Genomic DNA, 9,933 nt, shown 5'->3' with positions numbered 1-9,933 from the left:
AGAGCCCTCTTCACTTCCCCAAGTGTCAGTGACAGCTCTGGGTGTGCAGAACACCCCGAGGCAGCACCTGAGCACCCCGAGAGCTCAGCACAGCTCTGAACACATGAGAAGGAGGAGGAGGAGGAGGAGGAGGGTCTACTGAATGCCAGTCACGACAGGGTGCCTGTGAGCTCCTCACAGGGGTGCAGGAAGTATAAAAGCAGAGTTCCCCGAGGAGGGTCCCTGGCAGGAGCTGGGGAGGCAGAGCTGGAGTGGGTGATGCTCTCGTTACCTCTGTGACCGGATCCTGCTGGAACAACACCATGGATGGGGGTGAGTACCTGGGCTCAGCTTGGGCTGTGTCTTCAGCTTTATTAATGATGCCCAGTCCCTGTCCTGTGACACAGGAGTGGAGCACTTCTATTAGGGTATTCAAACAACATTAAAGACTTTCATCTTCCTCATTTTTACTATTAAAAAAAAAAAAACACAGTTCTGTTTTAGAAGCTCGAAAACCTCAAATCACTTCAGAAACAAACACCAAAAAGAGGTTGGGAGGCAATTTTAAGGGGCCTTTTTGTTCTGAAGCAAATGGAATCTTGCATAATTCACACCTTTTCTTCTGTGTTCTTAATTTTAAAAAGAGAGAGAGAGAGAACACTCTCCCTAGCAACATTTTAATTCAGTGAATCAATTGAGGAAATGGGAGAAGAAGAGCTGAGATGCTCCACGTAGTCCATCCAGTCTTTTGCAAGTCATTTCTATTTTAAACATCTGCAGGAACACTGGAGGAAGCAGGATGAATTGGGGATGCAGGAGGCTCTGGAGATGGTCAGAGAGATGGATGAAAGAAGTTCTAGGGAATAAAGGAAGCTCTGAGGATGCTCCAGGGATGCAGGAAGCTCCAGAGATGGGGATGCAGGGAAAAGAGGGGGCAGGTCCTGCAGGACCCTCCAGGCAGGGGCAGTGAATGAGTTCAGGGAGTTTTCTTTCTCCTCAGAGCCTCTGGCAATCAATGGCTTAGGAAATTCCTGGATTTTGGAATCCCTGCATCCAAACAAACACCAAAGTGGACCTGCCCATCACACATCATTCCTCTTGTTTAAACTTTTGGCCTCTGGGTGCTTTGTGGGCTGCTTATTCCACGGGGTTCAGTGTCTGGGGGCAGCTGAACTTAGCTCCTGGGAAAGGTTAATCAGGACAGGGAAAAGAAGGAGTTAATGAGGACCTGACAGATTATGATAATGTTCCTGCCTTGTTTTTTTTTTTTTTTGTTTTTGGTTTTTTTTGTTTTTTTTTTTTTGGGTTTTTTTTGTTTTTTTTTTTTTGGGTTTTTTTTGTTTTTTTTTTTTTGGGTTTTTTTTGTTTTTTTTTTTTTGGGTTTTTTTTGTTTTTTTTTTTTTTGGGGGTTTTTTGGGTTTTTTTTTTTTTGTTCTACTATTTTATTTCAGAGGAATCTTTCATTTTCCTGGAAGACACACCACCGTGGTGCTTTCTTTAAAACACACCTGCCTCACTTCTGCAGGAAATTTTTTATTTGCTTCTCTCTGCTTATCTCGTCTTTTGATTCACAGTTTCCTGAAAGGAGTGAAGGTCGATAATTATTAACTTTCTTCTGTGATAGATCAGTGAACACACGAAATAAGAGCATGACTGGGTTTCACTGGCTCCACTCACTCCTGAGATGAGAGTGTCTTTCCTCTGCCAGTTATGAGGAGGGGAAGGGGGCAGAGCAGGCTGGTAACTGCCAATAGTCATTAGATCACTTAAGTATGATTAACTTTTCTCAGAAATATCTGGTTCTTCCCCCAAAAGCCTCCTGTGCTGCTGGAGAAGGGGCACAGGGAGCTGGTACATGTATAACATACAGAGAGCACGTTAATCACTGCCTGCACGTGTGCTGAGGCCAGAACTTTGGCTTTGCAATCCCAGGTGCCCAAAAAACATTAATCCACCACGAGGGTTTGGCCAGAGCAGGTTTGCTCAGCTTTGCCAGTGCTCCCTAAAGCATTCCCAGCTCCTGCTTTGCTCTCCTGCATCTCATCCCTAAAGCATTCCCAGCTCCTGCTTTGCTCTCCTGCATCTCATCCCTAAAGCATTCCCAGCTCCTGCTTTGCTCTCCTGCATCTCATCCCTAAAGCATTCCCAGCTCCTGCTTTGCTCTTTTGCATCTCAATCCCTAAAGCATTCCCAGCTCCTGCTTTGCTCTCCTGCATCTCATCCCTAGAGCATTCCCAGCTCCTGCTTTGCTCTCCTGCATCTCATCCCTAGAGCATTCCCAGCTCCTGCTTTGCTCTCCTGCATCTCATCCCTGGAGCATTCCCAGTTCCTGCTTTGCTCTCCTGCATCCCTCTGCTTTAGCAGCAGCCAGACCCTCAGGAGCTGCCCTGGCCATTTGTGTGATGTGATTAATCACCCTCAGGGCTGTGTCTCTCTCCTCTTCCAGGCAGATGTCCTAACACCAAATTCTTGCACTGTCAGAGGCCTTTTTGGGTGCACCTGATGGGATTCTCTGCCCCTGCAGCTGCTCTTACCTTGCTCACATTTAGCAGCTGGTGCTGAGGGAGATCCAGACGAACGGGGAGGGATCTGCCCGTCCAAAGTCACCCCCCTTCTGCCACAGCAGGGCCTGAGCTGTGCCCACCCCAGGTACCCAAACTGGGGCTTAAAACCATCAGTTTCTTTCTCTTTGCTATTGAGGGATCCTGAACAGCTCAACATCTGTCAAGGGATGAATCCCACCTTGGGCTTACTCTGTGGAGGAAGATTGTAAAACTGAGGGGTTCCCATGCTCTGTCATGAACAGACCCCTTCCTTCCTCCACTCTCATGGAGGAATTCCCCTTTCCAGCTGTTTCCAGGTCCTCCAGGACAGGAATAGCCTCAAACCAGCACCTCCCAGGCTGAGACACACCGGGGCTGCCACGGGGCTGTAGGGCCAGGCTGATTCATTTGCTGTGGTGGGGTTTTGATGTACTTTTATAAATGAGGTTTCTAGTTCAACTGGCTGCAGGGACTTTTGAGAGGGTTTTTTTTGGTTTCTTTTTTTTTTCCCTCAATATTTTGAGGAACAAAACTTTTAAAAACTTTAAGGAAATACCCACAGCAGCCAACTGCCAGGAGGTGTAAAAAGGAAAGAAAAAGTAAAGAAATGTACCTAAACTGCCTGATAAACAGCAGAGCAAGGCTCGTGTCATTATAATTGCTTCTGCCCACTGCCCCTGACCACAAGGCAAGTTGGGGACATGCAAGTCCTGTCCAGTCTGACTGAAACCAGTGACACAAACGTGCTCAAACTGGCACAGAGGGAGCAGGAGGCAGCAGGGCCTCTCTGGTTGTGCTTTTGCAAATGTGTAATCTGAGGTGGGGGCACAGAAGAGGGGCAGAAACAGCACGGGCTTTCTTCATATTGAAAAGTCATTTGACATTTAAGACAGTTGAAAATGCAACTGAGAAGGGGGAGAAAAAAGAAACCTCTGATGATCTTCAAAGGAATGATATGGGCTGAACTGTTTCAGGAGTTGGTTGAGTCACGTTCTCAGTCCTGTTTTTCTAGACCGTCACAGGGTGATAAGAAAACAGAACAGAGCAAAGGAGCCCTCACCAGGGCTGGGGCTGGGGCTGGTCAGGTGAAATCAGGGCTGGACCTGGAGCTTGCAATCCAAGCCACAGAGGGCTGGTGGAGTCTGGTTTACATGGGTGCTTTTCCTCCATGGAATGAGGGTGGTTCTTCTCTGCCTCTTATCCAGCAGCCACGGGGGTATTTTCCTGGTGGGGCTGAGTTTCCAGCACAGGTACTCATCACCCATCCCCAGGCAGCCAGGAGCACCAGCTCCAGGAGTCCCAGGGAAACCAGGATACTTAGAAGGTGCAGCAGAAGGATGAAGGCTGCTGTGGTGTTTGCAGAGTTAGGGACTCTGTATCCCAGGCAGGAAGGGAGTTACAGCTTGCTTAAAGCCACCTAGTGGGTCCCAGACTTTGGGGCTTTTAGTGTATTTCCTGTATCTTATACAAAATGAGGGGCAGCAGTTTGAAGAGGTGACACCACAGCAGACACCAAACCTCTTCCTGCAGTCTGGGACTGATCAGAGGGAAAGTCACTGGTTGAACAGAACAGCCAGAAGCTTCACTTCACCCTCAGTCCCTGCCTTGCACTCCTCCATTCCCGAGTCACCTGCACTAAGGGGTCCCAGGGGAACCCCTCAGACACCCCCAGGAGGGTTTGGAGAAGGTAAAGGGAGGAAGAACACAACTGAGCACACAGCTGCATGAGATCAAAGATGAAAATAAGGGGGGAAGGTGAGACAGAGCTTCTAGGAGACCTCAGGGGAGGCACTCACACAGGCCTGGGGATGAGCACTATGAATTTCCCAGGCTGAGGATCTCTCTGACCCACACATCACCCTCAGGTACTAAAAACATCCCCACTCACAGGTGACTCTCTCTGATATTAGTGAAGCTGTTGCACGTGACTTAACACAGGGACTTGGTGCAGTTGCTGTAGTGGAAGTTCATCATCCTGGAGCAGCACAACACGAGCAGGAGCCTGGCACAAAACTGAGACCAAGCAGAGCTGAGTCCAGCAGACACTAAGCACATTCATGAACAACCAGACAGAGTTCTAGGAGGAGCAGGCAGCTGAACACCAAAAGTATCCCCTTGCTGAGCACCCCCAGAGCAGAAAACCCACAGGGAGTGAGGGGCTGCAGGGACCACCCAGGGACATCCTGGCCAAGGCACCCCTCAGGGAGGGACACATCTCCTCCTCACACCAGAGTGGAGCTCGGGGCTGTCTCACTGCCACCTTCCAGCTGAACAACTTTCAGTGGCAACTGCCTGAGGTAGATGCTGGTACGAGCTGTAAAACCAGTGAGGAGAAAGCTTTCCCTGGCCCCTGCCCTGCTAACCACAGCAGGAAGAGCTGCTCTGCTGAGATTGCTCTCTCATCATACCTGGCTCTAAATTCAGCTTTTCCTCCCAGCTGTCAGCATCCTATATTTTCACATCCCGAGGCAGCAGAAGCCAACTCTTGACATTTAGACACAAGCAATAAATTTCAGCCAGCTCCAGTTCTGTCTGTCCCACGGGGAGCTGAGTTCGCCTCTCCACAGCCCAGGCACCACACGGGCACAGCTGGGCCAGATTTATGGCCCTCACAGCTGGGGATTTTCACACGGATTGAGCTGCACCCTCCCTGCTCAGACACCAGAGAAAAAGCTGCTGGCTGCCTGCAGGGAAAAGTAATGGATAAATCAAAATAAAATCAAAATGAGCGCACAGTGCCTGAGTTTAGAGTCCTCAGCTCTCAGCCTTCACTGCACGGGGTCCTGGGCAGCAAAGACATCCCTGCTCACTGCAGGGGTTGGACTGAATGACTTTTAGAGACCCCCTCCCAACCCAAGGTGTTCCATGGATCCGTGAAGCCAGAGGGGCCGGACTGCTGAGACTCCAGCAGTGCTCTGACAGTAACGCTCATGACCCTGGGTTATCTCCCTGGCATCTTTCCCAGGTTCTGGTTTCCTCAGTGGTGAGGCTTCTGCAGGGTTCACAGTGCCATGGACAGCATTACCCACTACTTTTTCAAAGTAAAAACCATGTGGAAACCCCCACTCAGCCACTAACTCTACATCTCCTTCTTCCCTAGGCAAGCAGCTAAAGGTCACCCTTGTTTTCAGCCTGCCGTTCGTTTTTCAGGTAAGATGTTTTTGACAACGTTGTTGAAATCCAGCTGCTTTGTGTTGTGGCTAAAGGGAGATCTCAAAAACTCAGGGCAGCCACCCACAGTCCCAGAAATGTGTTGGGACTCAGCTGCTCACCCCAGGATTCAGCTGTGGGAGGTGGGAGGTGAGAGCAGAGCCCAGCTACAGAAAAAACAAACAAGAGAAACAAAACCAAGCAGAGAAAAGTGGTGAAAAACAGAGTGATTTTCAGATGGCCTGGGCTGTGTGAGTCGGCTCTTAGTCCCAAAATGAGCATTCCCAGGACAGACAGGAGCACACCACCTTGATGGCAGGGAGCAGCCAGTTCCTGCTCCCTGCAAATTCCTGGTCAAGGTGCTGGGCTCTGACCAAGCCCAGGGCTGGAGAGGGATGCACCCGAGGAGGAAGAGTTCAGCATCTTCCCCTGCCTGGTGCTCAGAGTGCCCTGGCCCAGCAAGGAGGACCCCAAGCACGGAGCTGTGCCATGACCTGCTCCCAAACCAGGGGCTGGTCCTGGTGCCCGAGGTCCCTCGGCTGCAGTGGCCACCCCCAGCCCGTGGGGCCACCTGGGACAGAGCCAAGCAGCCCCTGCTTTTCCCTTTCACTGCTGGCAACCCAGCAGGATGTGGTGAAAGCCAAACCTGCTGAGATGGAGAGCACCGAGATGCTCTCTGATAAAGGGTGGGGGTATCCAGGGGAAACCTTTCATGTCTGTGAGATGGGGAGAAGGTTCTGGAGATTAATAAGTGACAAAAAGCAGGGCACAGGTACCGCAGGCTCTGTCTGCCCCGCGGGTTTTGGCAGTGTAGGAAGATGAAACAAGAATAATCAGAACTGAAATCAGGGGCCTGAATGAGATGCCGGCCCGACACGGAAACAGCTTCCTGCTTCACTCACTGCACTTCCTCACGGTCTCACCAGCACCTTCGCTGGTTTTTCATTTAGCTCAAGGATGTTTTATTTCTCACATTTTATCTGACAGCTGGCTGTGGACACACAGCTGGAGGTGGGTCACTCTGGAAAGCTGCCACACATCTGAGGGCTTGCAAATGTTACTTTGGCTGAGCACAAAACGTTTCTGGTGGAATTCCCACTTGGAGCCCCCCAGAAAAGCCCCAAACCTCACATATTTATAGGAAACACTTTCAGCCACGAGGTTGTGTCAGCTCTGTTTGTGATGTTGGCATGAGACAGAACTTGGGAACTCCCTGGGACTTCTCTCCAGGCTCCTTTCCTTGCACAGCCACACAGGCAACACCGTCCTTGTCCCAACACCCTCTTCTTCTCTTTCCTGCTCTAGTTCTGTGCCGGGGACAATGTCACTGATTACTACGACTCCAACAGCACCATTGACTACAGCATGTTCGAGTCCCTGTGTGAGAAGGAGGAGGTCCGAAACTTCCGTGCTGCCTTCCTCCCGGCCATGTACAGCATCATCTGCCTCATGGGGCTGCTGGGGAACGGGCTGGTCGTGCTCACCTACATCTACTTCAAGAGGCTGAAGACCATGACAGACATCTACTTGCTGAACCTGGCTGTGGCAGACATCCTCTTCCTGCTGACCCTTCCCTTCTGGGCCACGAGCGCGGCCACGCACTGGCTTTTTGGGAGCTTGGCCTGCAAAGCTGTCTACTGCATCTGCAAAATGAGTTTCTTCAGCGGGATGCTGCTCCTCCTGTCCATCAGCATCGACAGGTACTTCGCCATCGTCCAGGCAGCCTCAGCCCATCGCCTGCGTCCCCGCATGATATTCATCAGCAAGGTGACCTGCGGCCTCATCTGGCTCCTGGCCTTCATCCTCTCCATCCCTGAGCTGGTTCACAGTGGTGTGAACAACTCAGAGAGCAATCCCCGGTGTTCCATCATTGCTAATGACTTACAGACCTTCAACACAGGCATCAAAGTGTCCCAAATGGTGTTTGGCTTCTTAATTCCCCTGCTGGTCATGTCTTTCTGCTACCTCATCATCATCAAAACGTTACTCCAGGCCCGCAACTTTGAGAAGAACAAAGCCATCAAGGTCATCATCGCCGTGGTCATCGTCTTTGTCGTCTTCCAGCTGCCCTACAACGGAGTCATGCTGGCCAAGACCATCTCAGTCTTCAACCAGACCAGCTCATGTGAGGAGAGCAAGAAGCTGGACGTGGCAGATGACGTGACCTACACCCTGGCCTGCTTCCGATGCTGCCTCAACCCATTCCTCTACGCCTTCATCGGCGTCAAATTCCGCACCGACCTCTTCAAGCTGCTGAAGGAGCTGGGCTGCCTGAGCCAGGAGCGCCTCTGGCAGCTCACCTCATGCCGTGACAACAAGAGGACCTCCTTCGCCATGGAGACAGAGACAACCACCACCTTCTCCCCGTGAGCCGAGCTCCAGGCACGCCTCGGTGGAGCTGAAATGGTTTTGGACATTTTCTCTAGTCTGATCTCCTGGCAAGAACTGCTACACTGCAGAGGAGTCGAGGGGGAAATCCAGAAGCCTCCTCCTATTTCAAGCAGCAAGGGCTGCTGGCCAATATCCCATGGGTGGAGAGACTTTACAACAGAGCTGTCACTAACAGCAAAGCAAGGGAGAGGTGGTGAATCTACAATTCCTCCTGTCATTTCACCTTCAGCTTAGTCTTTCCCTGTCAAAATGAGAAACGCTCAAAACAGAACATTTACCCTAAAAACGACAAGTACCAAGAGAAAACAGACGTTGTTGCAGCAGAACTGTCCGGGAGCATCACCCTTGCTTTGGACGTTGCTTTTAACAAGACAACAGCTCTGCAACCCCACAGAAATGCCCTTGCACTGAGTCACTCCGAGGCCAACCCGCACCCGCAGCCTCGGGCTGGATCCAACACACAACCCCAGCTGTGGAGTATCTGAGCACACAACTGCTCTGCCTTCCCCCATGAAATGTGAGACACGACCACAGCTAATGCAAAATCCATACAAATTCTAGCCGTAATTTCAATTACTTTTTATAACATTGTAGCTCTGTCAGGAAAAGTACAAATTCTACTTCTGCCTGTATCCTGTTTCTGGGCTATCACCTGCTGACCTTGAGATAAATATGAATGTGGGTTTTCTCCTCTCTTCCCAGCCCTTCTAGCAGGACTTCAGCTGCCTTTGAAGTCAGATCTGTATTTCACTCATAAGCTACTGGGGCGTGTTTTGCATCGGTGCTGTCGGCACCAACAAAGACACGGCTCACTGAGGTTTGATCTGAGCACTGTCCCACCTCTGCCAGGCACAGCAGCTGAACAGCAGACTATTGTCATGGAAAATCAGACCTTGGAGGAGCCCAGACTGTAATTCCAGTGGGTGCTTTTACAGGAAGAGCGAAGATTCCTGATGACAGATGAACGCTCTGGGAACCGCTGACGTGGGACAGCTGAACACCAGCTGGGAGGAGCTGCTGCATGGCCTGTGCAGCTGTCCCTGTCCTTGTCCTGTGCTCCTGTTCCTGTCCTTGTCCTGTGCTCAGATCCCACAGCACCCAGGTTTCCCAGAGCCAGTGGAGAGAGGTCTCAGCCTGGAGCTTCTCCCAGAGCTGACAGGGGAGATGTGTCCATGTTCCCCTGAACACACAGAGCCACGAGCAGCAAAACACTCACTAAACAGACCTTTATCCTTTTTTTCAACACATGGATCCATCAGGAGTGACACAGAGAACTCTCAGGTTCGTGGGTTGGAGAGCATTTCTTTAGAGAGTTGAGGGTTAAACTTCCAAGACAGAATTCACTGGCTGGGTCTGAGACAGCACTGCCAGGTATTTACCTGGCTGCCACCAAATCTAAATAAATTCTCTATAAACCATTTACCTCTGGTATATGGGTTTTTTGTCAGGGGCTGGGATTTGGGAAGAGAGGATTCTTCTTTTTGTTACCTATCTGTGCTCAACTGTTGAACAAATTTTCATTTACAGTGCCCAGGTAACTGTACAGAAGTGCTGCCTCTCTGTCACATGAAACAGGGGGTGACAACAGACACTGAACAGCTATTTGCCCTTGGTTTCTTTCTCATCCTTATTTGGGCAAGACACAGCTGTCATGATCTTGGCCAGAGCCAGGGACACCCCCAGCACAGGGTATTTGCAGTTCCCCTCATCAGTAACAATATATTGTTAATGTATATTCAATATGTAAAGCTGCTTTACACAGACAAAGTTCAATCTGTTCATGAATGTACCCTGAGAACACTCTGCTTCCATGGAGCCTTTTCATGCAGAACCTTTATTCACCTTATTCCAGCCAGGAAACTACTCCACC

The 9,933-nt window shown here is 50.4% G+C and overlaps 1 protein-coding gene across 1 annotated transcript; it reads left to right on the top strand.

Annotated features, from left to right (window-relative positions):
- The first annotated feature begins 231 nt into the window (after nucleotides 1-231).
- On the top strand, nucleotides 232-8,042 carry CCR7 (C-C motif chemokine receptor 7). The gene is made up of 3 exons (XM_041426542.1): nucleotides 232-312; nucleotides 5,623-5,672; nucleotides 6,978-8,042. Exons 1-3 carry the CDS (start codon nucleotides 303-305, stop codon nucleotides 8,040-8,042), a joined length of 1,125 nt encoding a protein of 374 aa, XP_041282476.1. The 5' UTR covers nucleotides 232-302.
- Nucleotides 8,043-9,933: the final 1,891 nt, after the last annotated feature.

The sequence above is a fragment of the Onychostruthus taczanowskii genome, unplaced genomic scaffold (genome assembly GCF_017590055.1).
Source record: "Onychostruthus taczanowskii isolate IOZ18803 unplaced genomic scaffold, ASM1759005v1 scaffold91, whole genome shotgun sequence".
Classification (NCBI taxonomy): Eukaryota; Metazoa; Chordata; class Aves; order Passeriformes; family Passeridae; genus Onychostruthus; species Onychostruthus taczanowskii.
This window is presented reverse-complemented; position numbering and strand designations above follow the sequence as displayed.

Coding starts and splice junctions, on each gene's coding strand:
- CCR7 (XM_041426542.1), top strand. Junction 5,673..6,977: donor GCCTGCCGTTCGTTTTTCAG/GTAAGATGTTTT, acceptor TTCCTGCTCTAG/TTCTGTGCCGGGGACAATGT.